General features: G+C 34.7%; 1 protein-coding gene across 11 annotated transcripts in view; it reads left to right on the top strand.

The window, feature by feature from the left end:
• The window catches only part of PUM2 (pumilio RNA binding family member 2), an 89,907-nt gene that overhangs the window by 5,123 nt on the left and 64,274 nt on the right, over positions 1 to 20,510 (top strand). For 5 of the 11 annotated variants that reach the window (XM_074331730.1, XM_019755875.2, XM_019755800.2 and 2 more), the window contains exon 2: positions 16,636 to 16,704. In XM_074331730.1, coding sequence (XP_074187831.1) covers positions 16,654 to 16,704 — 51 coding nt within the window. In that variant the 5' untranslated portion in view covers positions 16,636 to 16,653. Of the gene's footprint in view, positions 1 to 16,635; positions 16,705 to 17,599; positions 17,727 to 18,602; positions 18,677 to 20,510 lie in introns of those variants that run through there. The other 6 variants (XM_074331732.1, XM_074331735.1, XM_074331733.1 and 3 more) reach the window with 5 other exon arrangements.

Genomic DNA, 20,510 nt, shown 5'->3' with positions numbered 1-20,510 from the left:
TTGCTTTTCATCAAAGGAAATTTTTTAGGTGCCTTCATTTAACCTCTAAATTATGTGACTCTTCACACTAGCAGAAATGGAGTTCTCTAGAATCTTGCCAAAGATAGCATTGTTTGCTAATATTACAAGTCTGGTTGAGAAGATATTCATGGAGTAATATTTGGTGAACATTCAGTCTGTTATTGTGGATATTTTAAATTGTATCTTTTCATGAAGCTGGACTACCAGAAATTTGCCCACATTTTTTGAGATTTGCAGGCCAATCGTGTGCCAGACTGTCCTTAGATGGTGCTAATTGATCCCTTCCTTGTTCTTTGGAAGTTTGTAGGCAAGTGGAGAGGAAGGTGATTCAACTTGTGATTGCTGTGCAGTACACCAAGTGCCCAGGGGTGCTGTTACAGAAGTGCTGTGGATTCACATAGGTAGACATTGCAGGGGTCAGGAAAGGCTTTCCACAAGAGGTAAAAAGTTCAAAAAGACTTAGGAAAGTTATTTAGACAAGAGATGGGTGAAATGGTCTTCAGCCAGAGAGATGAGTATGTTGTAGTGATCTGATGGGGATAGCAGAGCTTAAAGTGGGGGTAGGAGGAGAATTGAAGAAATATGACTGGAGAGATAGGTAGGGGTCCACCAGATTAAGGGGTTTATCTAATTTGGACAATCGCAAAAGACTTTGGAAATCCAAGATTATAATTTGGGAAGATTTAGACTATATTGTCCTGGAACCCTTACAGAATTACTGTGGAATTGTTTTCCCTGGATTGTGTTAGGAATTAGGTACGTGACTTTGCTTGAGGGACTGACTAGAAAAAGTGAGATTATAAAACCTTTCTTCTACTAAGAAAATGTCATTGACATTTTCTGTTACAACTCTGTCCTCTATAATACTCCATATAAGACATTTCTTTTAAAGCTTACTACTAGAAATAAGGTTACCTCCAAGGAATTGGTATGATTCGTTCCTATGGATAATGAGAATTGTATGTAATATACTGTATACCTTTTATTTTTGTATCTTCAGAAGTTAAACTTTGAATTTACTTACTTTGAATTTACTTACTATTTTTGTTATTCAATATTTGCATCATTTTCCAAATATTTTTGTTTTATTGTTTATATTTCCTATGAGATACTTAGTGTGCCTTCTTCCAAAATTTTTTATTTAAATACATATAAATTTCATTTAAATTATATTCAAGAATATTTCTACCACAGACACTTCTTTGGATATGTAACTTAATACTCCTTGAAACTAATATAGATTTAGCTTCTCTTTCAGACATTATAGGTGTTTGGTTTTCTGTTGTTTTCTAAACAACTTAGAATTTTTTTTAAATTTCAGTATCTTTAGGAAATTGGTTTGGTCATCTCATCTTACTTAAAGGCTTGTTCTTGAATATTTGAACTTCAAAAATCACAATTTATATTCATCACCTAAAATATTTCTCTTGCTTAATTCAAAGATTTGTACACTTCATATACTTTTTTCTTAGACTGTTCATGATAATGATAATAAACTAAATATGTAAAAACCTAACTGTCATGTTATGGTTTTTCTTAGATGCAAGTTAAAAATATTGAAATCTGTTACGTAACTCATGCATTCATTTTTCTTTGTTTTCTTGGAAATGAAATACTGATTTTCAAAATATCTTTTGTGTTAACATATTTACAGAAGAAGGTTATGGTAGTACTTACTGGGTTAAAGGTGAGTGGTTCTAACTCCTCAGAGCATTTACTATGCTGACGACAGAGAATGAACTCCAGAATGACCACGTGCTGAGCTTGCAAAAGAACAAGTGGTTGCTGGGGAGCAGCGTATCTTAAATGTATTTAATGAGAAACCTCTTATTTCGAAGAACACTGAGTTGGTGATTAAGGAACACACTTCGGAAAATTATAAAGAAAATGTCCTTTTAAAACTGCTTTAACACCTGCTGCCTAAAATGATGTTTAGTATCTCCTCCCTGTGTCATATCATGCATCCAAATAACTTTATTTAGTTCTGTTACAACGTAATCAACACTTTAGTTATTTCTCCTTGGTGGTATGTTGATTATAATTGATAATGTGTAACAATTGAAAATTAGTGGATAGCCATTTGAGACAAGTTTTCAATTGTTGAGCATTCAACCTAGTACTAATGCGAACCAAAGATAACAAAATCTCTTGTACTCGATTCTGTGATAAAATCTCTAAACAGTAAAGCATTTAAACTGTATTAATATAGGACCCTTTTAAAAAATAAACTTTATTTTGCTACCTTCAACAGTCCTTACTACACAGAGAAATACAAAGAGAAAGCCAACAGTATCTTCTTTCCTACCAAAGTTAGGTGATTTTTTTCATACTCTTTTTAAAAAAATAAAAATGGGATCATATGGTACATCTTAGGCAACTTGATATTTTTATTTAATATGTACCTGTTACTATGTTAGTACATACATGTTTAATTTTAATAACTTGTAATATTTAGTGTATGGCTTTTTGTTTTGCCAAGCCATTTTTCTGTTGTTGAATTTGGGTTCAGTTTCCTTTTTTTAGCCGCTATAAGCAAGCAATCCTGCAGTAAATAACATACAGTTCATTTTATCACGTTGGTGCAGTTGTTTATGCAAGGTAAAGTCCCAGAAGAGAAATTACTGGGTGAAGGGTTTTTTTATATTGATTTTTAAACAGAGAAAATGTGTTCATTCATTATGATGGGTAATTAATGCTCTTATGTTTCAATTTTGTATATTATCTCATTTAGTGTTCACAATAACCCTATGTGGGAGGCATTGTTCTCAGTTGCAAATGGAGAAACAGGATCGGAGAGTTCAAGTGGATTGAGTTTTCATTCAGCTAGTTAGGAACAAACATGAACTATATATATTCTAGGTTTTTGATTCTGGTTTCTGTTACACCATGATTACATTGTGATGAATGATACACAACTTCTTAGTTGAAAATCCATTAGGGTATTTGTGGATATATTCCTTAGCTATAGGTGCTGTGGTAATTTATAAGGGTCTCAGTCCAGTCTGCACAGGGAAGCATCACCTGAAGAGCTTTAAAAATGCTAATAGAGGCCGGCCCTGTGGCTGGCTCAGGCGCTTGGAGCTCCGTGCTCCCAACTCCGAAGGCTGCTGGTTCCATTCCCACATGGGCCAGTGGGCTCTCAACCACAAGGTTCCCAGTTCGATTCCTCGACTCCTGCAAGGGATGGTGGGCTGCACCCCCTGCAACTAATAACGGCAACTGGACCTGGAGCTGAGCTGCGCCCTCCACAACTAAGAAAGAAAGGATAACAACTTGACTTGGAAAAAAGTCCTGAAAGTACACACTGTTCCCCAATAAAGTCCTGTTCCCCTTCCCCAATAAAATCTTTTAAAAAAAAATACTAATAAAAATCTATGCCTATTTCCCTGCCCAGACTAATTCCAAGCCTTGGATGGATGGGATCGGAGTATTTGTAGTTTCAAAAGTTTCTATCCGGATTCTGGTGCACTGTGGGGTTTGAGAACCAGTGACTTTAAAATAGTGGTGCTCGTATCCCTCAGGAAAGCTTTTCCAAAATGTTAGCACACTTAGTCTTCTGGGACTCAGTTAACAGGTCCTCACTATTATGTACTAAGAAAGGCATATAAGTCTGATCTGTTCCAAATCTTAATGTGTTTTACTCCAGGTGGTTAAACCTTCAGGGCACCAAACTTAGAATTAGCTTCCCTTAGTAATTCATCTATTCACATTGCTGTTAACGCAACACAGAACTGGGGTATTGTGGCTTTCATTGGGATTTTCTGAATTCAAATCAGCGGTAGTATTGGGTAGTAGGAGTCATGAATGGCAAATTTTTAAAAACCAATTCACCTCTTATTCCCTAACCTGTTGTCAGAGAATACTTGCAAAGCAAAGAACAATTTTATGAAATACTATGAAAATTAGAAATATGTAAATCATGTTTTATCACAGTATACTGTCAAATGTATGATTTGGTTGGCTCCAATTTTTTACACCAGAAATATATCAAAGAGTAGGGCAGAACTCACTTAGATGAAATGGTTAGAAAACTAAGTGCTAAAGACATAAGTGCTATTCCTTTAAATAAGGTGATGAGAGAATATTTGTATCTACAAATTGGATTTTGCATTTTTAAAACCCAAAGTGTTACGATGGTGTGGCTAGGGACACTTAACTGTAGTAGGTATTGAATACACATGTAAATTGCTTTATAATGCCTTAAAAAATAAAAACCCTTAGAAGGTCACAAATAAGGCTAGAGTGAGAATATTTCTATTTTAAGTGATGCCTAGGTTATAAGTCATGAAACATAGTTTATGATAGGTGTATTTATGAAATATTTGTGTTCTACCATGTACATCCTACATGTACATGTTCTACCATGTTCTACCATCTACTAACTTGACTATTAATAACTATATAATGTATTTAGTGATTGTTTTTTAACACATATATACTTTTTTTTTATATTCCTATCTCCCATCCCCTGCCCTTTGGCAACCATCAGCTTGTTCTCTATATGGATCTGTTTCTGTTTTGTTTTCTTTCTTTATTTTGGGTTTTTTTAGATTCCATATATAAGTGAGATCATACGGTATTTGTCTTTATTTGTCTGACGTATTTCACTTAGCATAATATCCTCTAGGCCCATCCATGTTGTTGCAAATGGCAAGATTTCATTCTTTTTTAGTTACAGTTGACATACAATATTACTAGTTTCAGTTGTACGGCAGATTCCATTCTTATTGCTGAATAATATTCATATATGTATATATTTTAAATAGTTTCAAAAATGTAAGTAATGAGTGGGGAATATTCAAGGAGTAAAGAACTATGAAGTGTAAAATAAAAATCATGCATGCTTTTTCCCCCAAATGTGACCACCGTTAACAGTTAAGTGTCACTCTTTCTGATTGTTTTCCATGTATGCATGCATATGTACGTTTGTATCCTGTTCAAAAGTGGGATAGAAACAGACTGTTTTTTACCTTGCCATTGTACTTCTTACATATGCATAAATACATTCATCTCATGGTTTTTGATGGGTGCATAGTTGATAATTTTATCAGTTTACCTCTTACAGTATCCTTTTTGGTCTCTCATAACTGTTAACGTTTCATTGACCAGTGACAAAATTGCATTACGTGTTTTTTCTAATTCTGATTTAGAGAAGTTTTAAAGTCTAATGGTCATATCATAGACAGTGTTAGGAATATGTTGAGAAACATCAATTAAATGCCATGGAATTAAGACAGAGATTGCTTGGAGTAGGTTTCAGTGAAGAAAGTGTCGTTTGAGCTAAACTTTGAGGGATTTATAGGATTTGCACACAAAGAGATAAATGGCAAGGGCTGTCAGGGAGCTAACTGAAATAGTGTAAGCAAAAGGAAGGTTGGGGGAAAGAGCTTTTAGAGAGTTGTATAATTAACATATCAGCTGAGTGATAGTTTTCTGCTTGATTGGTTTGGAAAGGAGCTTGGAACTTTTGGAGTCTTCATTGTATCGACTCCTCTACCATATTAGTAGCTTGGACTGTTAGGGTAGGGAAATTGGCCACAATTTACTTGTAAAGTAGGAATACAATACATACTTTGCTGGATTGTAGTGAGACTTAGATATAATGTGCCTCGTTTGATCTGGCATAAAATTGAGTGCTCTTATTCTCTTTGGGGGTGGGGTCTGATTAAAAATTCGTCTAAAGAGGTTTGTACTCATTTAGAAATCAGTTTTTAGGGGGAAATTTTCATATAGTCAAAAATAATGATTGAGGAAGTAAGTGACATTAAGTGTATACAATAGCTTGGACCCTAAGTAGGTTAACCTTGTGGAGAATTAACCCCCTTACAAGCTGCAGTATATAAATGTTTTGTTTTCGGAAAAAAAAGGTTTGTCCAAACTGTACCTCTCCTTCAAGACCCAACTTAAATACATGGCTTCACATAGTTGTCTGTCATATTGTTATATGTACTTTATTAAGCTTTTGTTAAGGACATTTCCAAACGCAGAAGGGTACACTGCACCCTTGGATATCATCCCTTTTCAACAATGTATGAAATATTCTTATCCCCATATTTTGCTTTTTAAAGTAGTATTTCAAAGCAAATTCCAGATAACATACCATGTTTTCCCAAAAATAAGACCTAGCTGGACCATCAGCTCTAATGCGTCTTTTGGAGCAAAAATTAATATAAGACCCGGTCTTATTTTTTTTCCCCTTCTTTCCGCCTCCCCCCACACACACACACACTGGTTCAAGCCGTTGTTTCTCAGTCTAGTTGTGTAGGACACAGCTCCCTGGCCCATGTATATGAGCCTTGCGCTCCCCCCGGCTGAGGTCGCCGGTCATGGGTCAGCTGCTCACGCTGGCGGCCGGCCACTCATGGCAGCACACGGCAGCCCACAGCAGCTCATGCCAACCTCCGGCTGGAGCTGTTGTTCACAGTCTTAGCTATAGAGAGCGCAGCTCGCTGGCCCATGTGGGAATTGAACTGGCGACTTCGGTGTTAGGAGCATGGCACTCCAACCACTGGGCCGGCCCTACCTGGTCTTATTTTACTATACTGTAAGATGGTGTATAATGTAATGTAATGTAATATAATTAATATATATAATTAATATAATACCAGGTCTTATTAATTTTTGCTCCAAAAGACACATTAGAGTTGATTGTCCGGCCAGGTCTTATTTTCGGGGAAACAGGGTACTAGTTTAAGCATATCTTTTATTGATGAGGACTTATTTAAAAGTACAATTCTTTTGCTATTATCACAGCTAACAACATTCCTTAATATCTAATACCCATTCTGTATTTAGATTTCCCTGATTTTCTCAGAAAAAGTATTTTTTGTAGTTGGTTTGTTAGAATCAGGGTTCAAACTAGGTTTACACAGTATTTTGGCATTTAAGCCTCTGTATGGTTCTCTCCTTTTAAAATTTCATGTGGATAACAGTGAGAAGAGATGATTTTCCCCCCACATTCTGGATTGGGTGATTACTTTCTTGTGTCATCTGTTGATTTTGTTCTATCATATTTCTGATTAACCAGTATTATCTAGATCTAGCAGCTTTATTAGATTGAAATTTAGTGTGTGGGTTTATTTTTTTTTTTTGAGGCAATAATTTTTCATAGGTGGTGGTGCTGTTTCATACTACATCATGCGAAATATAATGTCTGCTTCCACTTTTAGGTTGATAGCATAGTAAATAACAAAATAACGTTAATTTAGAAACACTGCTTTTGGGGTCTTATATAGCTTTGTCATTCATATGTATCTTTGACTCATTAGAGCCACTGTATCTAACCGTTTTATAAGTATGTCGTCTTTGTTTTCATCTAAGTTATTTGATCTTCTCTCAGGTGATAATCTAAAAGCATCAAAAACTGACACTGATTGAGATTGTGTAGTGTGTAGATCTTCTCTAGGAAGTATTTTGTTTTTCGAAATAAGGAAATTTCCCTAAGTGGTATTTATCAAAGTAAATCAATTGAGAGAATGACTTGTAATACAAGAGACTTTGTAAGGACTCAAAATATATGGTGATTCTCCTTTGAAAAGATTTTAAAGAAAAAAATATCTTGCATTATATTTGCATATGTGTAAGTATCTGTGTATTTATCCTTTTTTGCTTCCTTGAGAATATCCCTGAGATTTATCTTCAAAGAGCTAAAATAGACTTGCACAGAAGTATTTGGTAAATTTTTGTTTATTGTCTAAATGCTGGTGCTGAAATAACCTAATTTTTGATCTTAGAAGATTTGAGCCAGGGTCTTTGAAGAGTTCTAGTTTCTGGGAGTCTGTATACTGATAACACTGAATTTTGCCAAATTTCATTCAAAACATAAACCTTGACTTTTCCTTAATATAGTTGAGTCAATAATGCTGTTCTTTATGCTAGTAAAACAAGCATGCATAATTCCCCCCGTGAAGTGCATGGACAAACAAGTAGCAATTATCAAAAAGTATTGATGTGGATATTGGCTCAACCACTAGCTAAGTGACTGGTCCAACACCCTTGGTAAAAGTGTATGACTCAATTCATGCCCCCAGAAAAATAAATTACTAGGTGTTGATGGTGATCAGTAGAAACTTCTAATGTTAAATCTTTGAAGGCTAATGGTCTACTATAAATACTTAAACCTGGATTTAGGTTTACGTTTGTCATATGGGTAAGAAAAGGCATTGCTAAACAAATTTATTTTGGCGGCAGATTTGCAAAAGTGACTTAACGTGCTGAAAAGACGAAGGTATTCTTTAGGACTTTAGCACCTGTTTGTAGTGAATACTATTAATGCTCAATGATTATGCTCATTAAAAACAGCCCAAGGAGGATGGCTACCAAGAATGTTTTATAAGTAGCTTAAGTTACTCTTTGTACTGACTTATATTTATGTGACTTACATTTTCTTGTAATTTCGTTGTTTTTGTAATTGATGCACGAGGTAGCAAACAGCCACATGGTATTGGAGCACTAATTTGGAGAAGTAGTGCCAATGGGAAGTTGCTCTCATCGTTTTATGTTGGTAAATGTCTTCAAGTGGTACAAAGTCTGAGCAAAAGCTTTGTTCATTGTCTCTTAAAATGAGCATCATGTACTCATACTAATATGTATGAAGACATTTGTAAGTAGTCACACTATACAGAGATTAGTCAATTTAATCTGAATTTACATTTCATAAAATGTAATTTTTTTCATTCAATATGGAGCATTTAGATGGCTAAGAAAGTTACTAGTCCCTTTGACCTTAGAGTTTAATTTCTATGGCCTTAAAATAAAACTAATTATGTGAAAACACAATTAGTGTCATATGGTGGGTAGACAGTGCTTTGAATACCATTTGTTATGGCTCTAAGTGGGTTTCTGCCTGACTTAGCTTCCTGTTTATGGTAGGCATATGGTGAGGGATTGGATCAGATGCTCTCTGAGAAAAGTTAGTGCTCTTAATGATACACATGTACTTACTAATGCATATTCTTGGTTCTTCACACAAACTATAAACCTTTTCAATTACATTAGTACACATGAAAACTCACAGGACTTAACCAAGTTATTTGACGTGCTTTATCTATTTTTCTCACATAATTAGTAATGCTTCTTACAGAAAAATTAGTTATTACAGCCATACTCCTTGGAGATATTTTCGGTTTGGTTCCAGACTACTGCAATATAAAGCAAGTATCACAATAAAGCAAATAGTGATCTTTTTGTTGGTAGAGGGTCTTGCCTTCAATTTGTAGAAAATACAACATCTGTGAAGCCCAATAAAGGGAAGTGCAATAAAATGAAGTATGGCTATACTGTTAGATTTTAGAATTTAATAAAACATTGTGTTTTTTTGCTAGGAAACAACTGTAACCTCAAAAAACTGTAACTTTTTAATTGCGATTTACCTTAAGATTACACAGGGTCTTGGCCACGGAAAAGGTTCTATTACGTATCTTCTATATTAGCAAATACAAATTGTTTTTTAAAGGAAATAATATTGGGAAGTTTCATGGCTGAATAAGGCAGACAAAAATTGCAGACTCTATGCCTCAAACCATACTGTGTGCAGTGGTGCCTGGGTTTTCTAACGTAATCCGTTCCTGAAGACCGTTCGAGTTCTGAAACGTTTGAAAACAGCCAACAGCTAGGCCTCAGGATCTTGCACTGGACTTCAGAGGTGTGTTTGAAAACCGAAGCATTTACTTCCAGATTTACGGTGTTCGTAAACTGAAATGTTCGTCAAGGGAGATGTTCGAAAACCGAGGTACTACTGTATAATATAATTCCTGGGTACATTTTCTAGTAAACATAGTCACTTGGGTATTATGTAACTGGTTGCTAGATAGTCTGTTGCTTGTTAGAAGAAAAGATTGTTCTTTTTCTCCCTGAGGTCTGAAGTTGGTTGGGTAAAGTTGTTGAATTCATGACCAAATTCTTAGGTTTCCCTTGCTTTCAGATGATGCCAACATTTGTAGCTGCATTGGACATAGATTGGCATTTTGTAAAAGTTTTAGAGCCCCACTTAGTGGCACATGTGGGACCCTGCCCTTTTACTTTATTGTTCCTATAGAGGTTGTTGCAGGAGAATTGAAACAGTTTATTTTTTTTCAGTCTCATTGTTTTGCCCACTTTTCCTCCATTTTCTCCCTTATGTTTGACATAAATGGTAACACCCTAACCTAAGCCTGAGTTTGAGTCTCGTTGTGTTGTGTTTTTTTGTTTGCATTAAAGTCTTTCCTTTGTAATGTACTTGGTCATTTAAAGAAAATAATAAAATCACCATTTAAATGTGAATCTGAAATCCGTATTCATTATAAAAAAGTATGTGTGTGGATAGTATAAATGAAAAAGTTGGAAGCAAAGCCCTGGTGCTTTTTTGGTTTCATCATATTTGAAAGTGGATTGTCTACATTTGAGTTTGTTTGGTTTTTTTTGTTTGTTTGTTTGTGGAGCAATCAAGACAGTAAATGCACTAGAGCAGAGGTCTGTAAACTATGGCCCACAGGCCAGCTCTGGTCCACCACTTGTTTTTGTTTGGCCCACTGTCTAGGATTGGTTTTAGGTTTTTAAATGGTTGGGGGGAAATCAAAAGAGGAATAATTTTGTAACACATGAAAAATATATGACATTCAAATTTCGTTGTTGTTTATAAAGTTTTATTAGAACATATCCATGCTCGTTCATTTTGATACTGTCTGTGGCTGCTTTTATGCTAAAAAGCCATAGTTGAAAAGTTGCACCAGACACTCACAAAGCCTAAAATGTGTACTGTCTAGCTCTTTACAGAAAAAAATTTGTTGACCCTGCACTGGGGCATGATGACCACAAACGTGAGAATTGATCCATAGAGCTAAGAAACCTCTCACATTTATCCAGAGGTTCTTTATGACCTCATCTTTTTGGACCACACAGATGAAAACCTGGAAACAAAAAAGGGCTTCAGTAAAACGCCAGTGCTTTACTCTTGAGAACATTTCTTAAGTCTACCACTGTTTCCTTTTTTTAATTAAGAAAAATCTCCCTCCTTCCATTCATAGATTATACAGATTTATTATGGAAAGGTAATAAAATACAGATGAATGAAAAAATGTGTGTATTCTGATCATTTAAGGACTATGTGGATTTTGGTTTATTTCCTTTCAATCCTAACATTGCTATATAAGCATTTTCGTAATTACAAACTCAAATATTTTTAATAGCTACATAGTACTCCATTTTATAAATGTGGTGTATCACTTTACTATTGCAGGGGAGCTGTGCAGTTTACAATTTCAGGATCTGCAAGCAACGCTACTGCAAACATCTTTGTACATAAAGCTTTTTTATAGTTAGGTTTTATTCTTTGGATTGATTCCCAAAGTTGGGGAGACTGATTCAAGGGATATATACATCTATATATATTCATATGATGCCAAATAGCTTTCCTAAGAAAGGATTCTAATTTTAGAATGTGTAGAGGTAGTTTTCTTCTTAAAGACTATACTATGCTTGGATACCTGAGGCTACAGATTACTGCAAATTAAAAGCAACCTAATTAGAAAGGTACTAGGTTGGTGTGAAAGTAATTGTGGTTTTTGCCATTGTTTTTAACCTTTTAAACCACAATGACTTTTGCACCATTAACCTTTTAAACCGCAGTTACTTTTGCACCAACCTAATAGAAGTGGTACTGTTCAAGATCAGGTCCAGTGATATGTAACCTGAGCAAGGCAGGAGGCTGAAATAATGACAAAAGAGACAAATACTAAGAATCCTAAGAGCCTTAGAAAGTACTGTTCCTTCTAGAGTAGTCTGTAATGATGCTCTTAATGACTAGTATTTGGTGAGCACTTTTTATTAATAGCTCACAAAGCATTTCTGGATACATTTTCTCACTTAGCTTCACAACAGATAAGTAAATTAAGATTTAGGTTTTAGACAGTTTGCAAAAAGTAAAACCGTCAACTCTATTCTGAATCTAAGTCACATGTCTATTCTACCACATACATACAAAATTTGTCCATTATGCTTTCTTTAGCATAGCAGAATAATAATCTATCTTGAGCCACTTCCATCCTAAATAATAAAATCCTTATGTTTTTGGCCAGAATAGAGCAATTATCTTAAGAACAACCTGTTCTCAGGATACAGATAAGTATGATATTACAGCGAAGATTTTTATAAAGTGACTAATTGGTATGATCTTTGTACATTGAGCCCAGACTTCATGGGTTAATATCACTTAGCATATGTTTATAAATTGGATTATGAAGTCAGAATTATGTGGATACATTGTCACGCTGGTAGGATTTAAATTTGTAGCATTCATAGGAAATTAGAAGGCTGAATAAATATTAGGCGATTCCTGATAACATGTTAGTATCCTGAAGCTTTCAGATGATTGGCCATTAGATTTGGAAAACAGTTAATGTTTGGAAGAAGTTGAGGCTGGAATGGAATGGGAGATCTAGAAAATACAAGGGCAATAAAATGTCAGACTTAAGAGAAAGTGAGATCACAAATGTAAATCTAAAAAAATATGAGCCTAGAGTCTAGGGCAATATGAAGTACTTACAGAAAAAGGAATGGACTTTGTCCAAATTTAGGGAATTTTAAAGAAACATTTAGAAATCAAAGATGGTTAAAGCAGACTACTAAGACATTAGTATGAATTGTGTCATATTAAGATTGAGAACTTTCTGTGGCTATGAAGTGGTGGGACACTAGGACCACGATTCCTTTTGATATGAGGGGGGTATATAAATATTGAAAATACATGTATATAAAATTTTACACACACATGTGTACGTGTTGTGTGAGAAAAAATATTTTGATCTCAAACTGGGTTTTGCTTTAAAATTCAAAGTGTCATGATGGTATAGAGATATTTATTATATCGTAGGTATTGAATGTGTGTGTAAATTGGTTCATCTACATATGTTATAAAACCCAGGATACAATGTTGAAATTCTTGCTTTAAATGTGCATATGTAATTTGAAAGAAATTAAGAGGAAAAAATAGTCCTTTGTACTTATGCACATACTTCCATTTTTGGTGCTCTTCATTCCTTCCTGATGATCTGAATTTCCATCTGGTAGCATTTCCCTTTGGCCTGAGGAATTCTTTTAAAGCATTTCTTGAGGTGGAAGTCTGTTGTAACCAATTTTCTTTTTATCTAAAAATGTCTTGGTTTTAGCCTTTATTCTTGAAGAATATTTCCATCAGATAAAATTCTAGTTGGGCATTTTTTTCTTCTTTCAGCACTTTAAGGTCTAGTCCTCTATGTTCTGGTCCCCATTGCTTCCAGTGAGTGGGAAGTCAGTGGTGATTCATATCATTTTCTCTCTTTATGTAATGTTTTTCCTCTAGCTATGTTCACGATTTTCTTTTTAACTTCAGTTTTCAGTGTTTTTTATTATGACGTGCGTGGGTAGGAGTTATTTTCTTTTCCCTATTTGTCTTGCCTGGGGTTCACTGATTGTCATCTGCAAATTTTGCTTTCATCAAATTTTGGGGAATTTCTGGCTGTTGTTTCTTCAAGTATTTTTTCCAACCCATTCTCTCTTTTTTTCTTCAGATTGGAAATCTGTTGATCTGTCTTCAAATTCGCTATCTCCAATCTGCTAAGTGCATCCAGTGAAAATTTTTTAAATAGATTTTTCAGTTTTAGAATTTCCATTTGGTTATTTTTATAGTTTCGCTTTGCTGAAATTTTGTATACTTTCATTCATTAGCATATTTTTTCTTTCATCTATGATCACAGTTATAATAGTTGTTTTAAGATCTTTGCTAATTCTAACTTCTGGGTCATCTTGGGGTCTTTATTAATTGAGTTTTCCATTTCTACATATGTATAATAATTTTGGATTATGTTCCAGATTTTGTTTACGTTTGAAGATACTCTAGATTTTGTTTTATTCCTATGGAGAATGTCGGGCTTTTGTTTTCATGGGACTCAAACTCTATAAATTCTTTTGACCTCTGTGGTGAGTCAGCAGCAGACGTTTTGCTTAGTTCTTTTATAGCCTTAATTGAGCTACTTGGAGTCGTCCTACACATGTATATAGTTCAGGGATTGTCTAAAACTCTGAGCAGAATTTGGTTGCCTCCTTTATGAGACTTCCCTCCTCAGATTCCAGCAGTTCTGCTTGCACCAAACTCTGTGCTTTGGTTCTTCAGGCCTTTTAAGACTGGGGTCTCTAGGAATTTTGGCACCTCACCTCCACCCCCAGGCCTGTCCTTAGCCAAAAACAACGTTTTAAAAAACTGTGCCAGTCCTCTCTTCTAAGTGTAGGCTATCCTCCAGTTTGCTTTTTAGTTTTCCATTGCATTCAGTTGTTTCTTTATTGTTTTATTTTTGTTTATTTTGTCTGGAGTTTATATCCTTATTTGTAGGAGGGTTTGATCTGATTGGAGCTACTCCTCCAATTACCAGGAAACATATCAGACTCATTTAAACTCTTTGAAAACAGTGATCATATTTTAACTCATTTTTTTCCTGTACAAAATCATACACATTGAAGATGACCAGTACAAGCTTCCTGAATTAATGGAAGGATGAATGAAATGTTAACTTTGTGAGAACTGTCAATGAATCCAGCTTTTCTAGCAAGAGAAAAGAATAGCTGGTTTGCTATCCATGTATGTTTGATGTATTTGTTCATGTCTTGCCCATTTTTAAATTGGGTTGTTCCCTTTAAGTTTTTAATATATTCTGGATACAAGTCCTGTATTGGACATATGATTTGAAAATATTTTTCTCCTAGTCTGTGGTTTGTCTTTTCATTCTTTTTTTTTTTCATAGAGCATGTTTTTATTGATGAAGTCAAATTTTTAGACATCAGTTTTGCTTTTGATAGTGGTCTAAAAACTCATTACCAAACACAAGGTCACATAGCTTTTCTCTGTTTGTTTTTCTAGAAGTTTTATAATGTTAGGTGTTACATTTAGGTATATGATCCATTTTTAGTTAAAGTATAAGGTATGTGTTGAGGTTCTTTTTTTTTGCATATTGTCAGCTAGTTCAAGTACCATTTGATAAAAATATTGAAGCGCTTTTAATAATCTGTCTTGAATGCTTATGTACCTGGTACTGTTGTGTATTATGTTACCTAATTCAGTTTTCATAACAAGCCATGTGGCAGCTACTGCCGTTACGTTCCCATGAGGAGATTGAGGAAAAAACAGTTTAGGTTACTTGTCCAGAGTTACAGAACTACTAGCTGCTAGAACTATATTTTGAATCCAATACTGTCCCCTGGTGAGCCCCACATTTAAGAGTTTGAGCTTTATCTTTAAGGATTAAAATATGGGAGTCACGTGATCAGAGTACAATTTAGAAAGCTGACTAATTACATTTTGGATGGGAAGACAGGAGAGGATTACAGTGTTTTAGGTAAGAGATGATGGTGGTCTGAACAACCAGACAGCTGGAAAATGGCTAGTTTTCAGTGAAGTAGGATGTTGACCTTAGTGATTGGGTATTGGTGTAAGAAAGGAAAGAATTAAGTTAGACGCAGAGAAGAAAGAGTAAAGTTGGACTTTCCCGTGGTGCCTCCAAGAATGGGAGGAAGAAGATAATTGGACATTTTGAAGAAGAGAGAGATTTGGTTTATAAATAAGAGTATGGGTGTGAGGGTCCTAAGCATATACACATACTTCTCAAAGCAACGAAAGTGGATGAACTTGGTCAGGACAAAGGGTAGAAAAAAGAATGCCTTGGATGGAATAGTAACATTTATTTAAGAGTTGAGACCAATAGCAGTCTGAAGAAATCTGAGAAGATTCAACTAGACACGTAGGAAAGTTAAAAAGGAGAATTATAAGGGGCAAAGTAGCAACAGAGAACAGTATTACAAGAACAAAGAAGTGCTTTGTAATGTCAAAATACTATGGACTTTTAGAGAGAACTGACTGGGGAAAATAATAGGATTATATTTTAAGGCCCAAAACTCTGAAGCCTGTGAATTTGCTTCAGGCTTGAATGGTTTTCTCCAGTGGTACTTAAAACTAGGAGCAAAGGGCCTCTGACTCAAGAACACGTTGTCACATGAAAGATAAAAAGCAACTTAAAGTGTCAGAAATGGAGAAATAAAAATATATGCTTTAGTTTGAGGAGAAGGGAAAGGAATTATTCTTAATGTAACCTCTAAATATTATAATTACTCTCACAGTTGATTAATTTACATGTTGCTTTGAGGTAGAACTGGATAACCACTTAAATATTTGCAGTGCAATTTTTTATCATTGGTATAAGATCTATAAATAATGAAGTGCTGAGAAGTTTTGAAAATTGAAGTAATGCAAAATAATAAATTTGTAATAGGAACTGCAACATTATAATATAAGATAACTAACTACATGTTAGTTTTTGAGCTTGCTTTCTCTATTGAGTTTCCATCTGTTCTTTGGCTCAGGAAACTAGCAGGGTTCTTTTTGGCACACAGAATAACCCAAGAATCCTTGAACCCCAGGTTTTCCCACAAATTGTAATATACATTGCTGTCATGTACTCTATTTAAGAAAACCTGTCTTCGTAGAGAAATTTATTCTTGGCCCATCTCAGCTCCTGCTAACATCATTAATAGCTTCAGTGTAATAAAAAAATAGTGGTGTAGTCTATGTTTAAATTTTCCTTTCTACTAATTTTTGGTTTTCTTTTTTAACAGGTTTGATCTGTGGATGAAATGAATCATGATTTTCAAGCTCTTGCATTAGAATCTCGGGGAATGGGAGAGGTAAATATTTATGAATACCAAGAATGTATACCTCTGTGATTATTTGAGCCATTGAGACTTTTTTAAACCATAAATCTTGAAAGTAGTGGTATGTCTTCCAAATGATGTGGGTTTTTAAAAACTCAGATTGTACAATTATGTAGTTTTGATTTTTAGGTTTATTTTAGTGAGATTATTTTTGTCTCGATTTGATTGACTTGGTTAGAGAATGTGTTATATTTTGGTAATGAATCTTAATTACTTTGCTCAGAAAAGAGCCTTCCTTGATTCTGGTCCTTCTGTTTATATATGTCCGCTGTGTTCACTTTAACCACACAGTTGTTCACTATTCTGTCTTCCAAAAATCTCTCCTTGTTCACTGTTTGCTTTAAAAACTTCTAATCCTCTATAAGACTACAGAAAAAATGTTTGCCGTCCCTTTGCTATCCACAGTAGAATTATAGTTCTTCATCTGACTTCTTCTAGATCTTTATACTTTATCATATTACTGCTTACAATTTATTGTTTTATATTAGTCTCAGTAGACTGGTAGCTTTGAATGACTAGCACACAGTGGGCACTCTAAATATTTTGAATGCATTTTATCAATCCTGTTAATCTATGACTCACTGGGGCATTCCATTTAACCTCACCATTATATAATTTAAGGCATCAAAAATACTTAGTTTACCATATACCTAATGAATATTTAGAAAATTTTAATTGATTATGAAAACCCTCGTGGTCACATCTTTATTTTTTCATGTTCTTTAGTACTATAGTATGGACTTTGATAAAAGAAAATAATGGTGAACAGACCTAAGATGTGTAATTAATTGCTTGCTCCTGGAGATTATTTTACTTTGGTAGATTAGAGACCTTCATGAGACTCACTCCATCCAATGCTGTGCTCTTCAGATGCAGAAAAAGAGTCCAGTCACTCCTTTGGGCCACAAGAGGGCACCCTGCAGCTAGCTAACCCTCCCTTTCTCCAGAACAGCGTTTTCCAAAGAGTTTGTCATTTTCAGAGGACTGATTTAAGGGTGAGTTAAGGTGCTTAAGCATTAAGTGTTGCCAAGGTAAACTTGTTAGTTCAGTGCATAAGGTAAAATTTGGGGCCCTAAGAAAAATTTGAGAGAGAATAATTTTTCATTTAAACAAAACTACAGGTTCACTGCGATGCAGTGGCTGCTCAGGCATTATTTACCCTGTGAGTGAATAAAAAGAAGCAATTGAAAAGGACGTCTGTTTTCTCCCTGCTACTTATTTTCTTTGGTCTTCAGAAAGCAGAAGAGCATGTCTTAAAAGCAGGTTCAAACTGTATTTCAGCCTAGTCTATGACAAACTTGAACTTGATTTTTTTAAGAGCAAATCCTACAGTCACACCATTACTTTAATTCTATTTAGACACCCCCCCAACACTTCACTTCCCAAATCTACATTGTGTGTATATTTACAAATTTGCTCTTTTCCCCCTCCCTTTCTAAATAGTATTTGATAAACCCAAAAACATCTTCACAGTTAAATGTGATCAGAAACAGTAATTGAAAGAGTTTAGTTATTTGGGGATGGAGGAGGGATATTTGAGGTTTTTTGAAAAGAGAGAAACTGGAATGAATAGTATGTTAAATGATCTAAGCTTAAATGTAGGCGTTCTTAATGGAAATGTCAGAAATGCAGAGTAAAAGTGGCTAGGGTTTAGACTGCCTGCTTTTTTGGCTGATAGCCACAGGCCAGTGCTTCTGTGACTTTCATCTAGTAAAAATGTATTTTTAAGTAAGCTGTTACTAATTAAATTTTTTTCTTAACAGTTGACCAACTAATTCTGTTACCTCTAAGAGATAGCTAAAAAACCTACTTGGGTTTCTGTCTCTGGGTTCTCTCTCCCACAAGCCTTTCTATCTTTCCTCATCTCACAGGCAGCAGGGAACCTTCTGGGATTTCCTTCTTTGCCTGTCTCTCTCTCACCAGTCTTCTCCTCCTTTCCTGACAGGTGAGGTTTTTTTGTTTTTGTTTTATCCCAGAATTCATTCATTTTAATAAATTAAAGCAGCCTTGAGTTTCTGGCTCCTGAGTTTTCTAAAATTGCTTGTTTATTTTTTTAATATGACATCTTTTTTAAATGGATTGGCCTATTCTTGACTTTTTCTTTAAAAATAAAGTTTTCCTTATGTCTTAAGTTGTTAATGAATCTCTAATGTACAAAGCACTGAATTCATGTGTACTGCTTTTTGTAGACCATAGCTTTACTGACCCATCATCAGAAGGGCAGTCTCTCCTAGTTGTTCAGCCAGAAATAGAAAAAGATTTGAATTTATCCATTCATAAATTCATCCTTTCCTTTTTTTTTTTTTCATAACACATTTTTGTCAAAAGACCCGCCGATTTGCATTGTCATGTGGCTTAAAAAGAGCAAAGCTAATCCATAGGAGGTTGAATTCAGCTTCATTAGTATAGTGTTTTCAAACCACACTGCAGAGGCACGTAACCTATTAACGTATATATCATATATATTTTTTCAGTTTCTGTTATTTTTTATATAAGGGGAAAGAGGCCCCTACCTGAAATTCTTTAGGGAACCCAGAATTTAATTTTAAATTACTGAGTTAATGTGTTTTATTTGGGGAGTATTTCCATAGCTTAGAATTATATATAATGTTCCCTCCTTTTCTGATACAGTAATATTTTAAAAAGGCATTAAAGAAAATAAGATCCCAGGTAGTGTGATGAAATGGAAGGCATTTGGTAGGGGAGTAAGGAGATTGTTTTCTCTGATTTCCGTCACTAATGCTATATGATGTTGAGTAAGACTGACTTCTTTGAAAATAGTAATAAGAATAACCTTTTGTATGACTGACGTACATATCTCCAGTGCTCTAACTCAAACTGAGCTGTTAGGGATAAGTGGAATGGAAACCACCTGTTTCAAATAGTGTTTAAATAGCTGATCATAGTTTTGTCTGCATAAATCCCCACCTTAATTCTATCTTAAACTTTATCCACTATAGTGAATACCCACAGTATATGGTCTGAATATCATGATAATATCTTAAACTTGAATACCTCTAATTTTTTCATTATATAATGGTGGCCTGATACTGGAAATTTTCAGAAATATTGATGAATTGGACTATGATCGAAAAGAACCATCTTCTAGGGTAGTTAAATGGAAAGAGACCTAAAAATTAAACAGATATATGTTTAAATTTTAATGCTGCTGTTTACTAACTATATACGTAACCTTGGACAATTTAACCTCTGATTCTGTTTCCTTATGCAAAATGTGACTATATAAGGCAGCTGTTCTTTATAAGTAGGGGGTCTCATGGTCCCCCTAGGACACTCACTCAGATGGACTCAAGGCAAACAGCTATAGACAAGATTTTTGTAACGAATAATGTCATACTCCTTTAAAATAACCAGCCAGTTAAATGTTGCTGGCCAGTGTGTTACTCATATTTTGTAATATTAAAGGATTCATAGTTTTTGATAGTGAAGATGCCTAATTCCTATGTGTCACTATGCGCTAGATGCTGTTCTGAGCAGTTTACTTAATGTTATTTCATTCTAGCCTTATAGAAACTCTCTTGGTAGTAGCTTTATTATTTTCCTTACTTTACCAATGAGGAAACTGAAGCTCAGAACAGTTGATTAACTGGTCGAAGACCATATAATAGTGCTTGAATGGCAATTTGAACTCATAAATGCCTTGACTGTTTACAATACTGCTTCCTGTTGGAAGTGACAACATCTGATGTTTGCTGGTGATATTAAGGGATATTAGAAAAGAAGATTTGGAAAAGTGGTATGATTTGAAAAAACTTAAG

This window comes from Rhinolophus sinicus, linkage group LG05 (genome assembly GCF_036562045.2).
Source record: "Rhinolophus sinicus isolate RSC01 linkage group LG05, ASM3656204v1, whole genome shotgun sequence".
NCBI lineage: Eukaryota > Metazoa > Chordata > Mammalia > Chiroptera > Rhinolophidae > Rhinolophus > Rhinolophus sinicus.
This window is presented reverse-complemented; position numbering and strand designations above follow the sequence as displayed.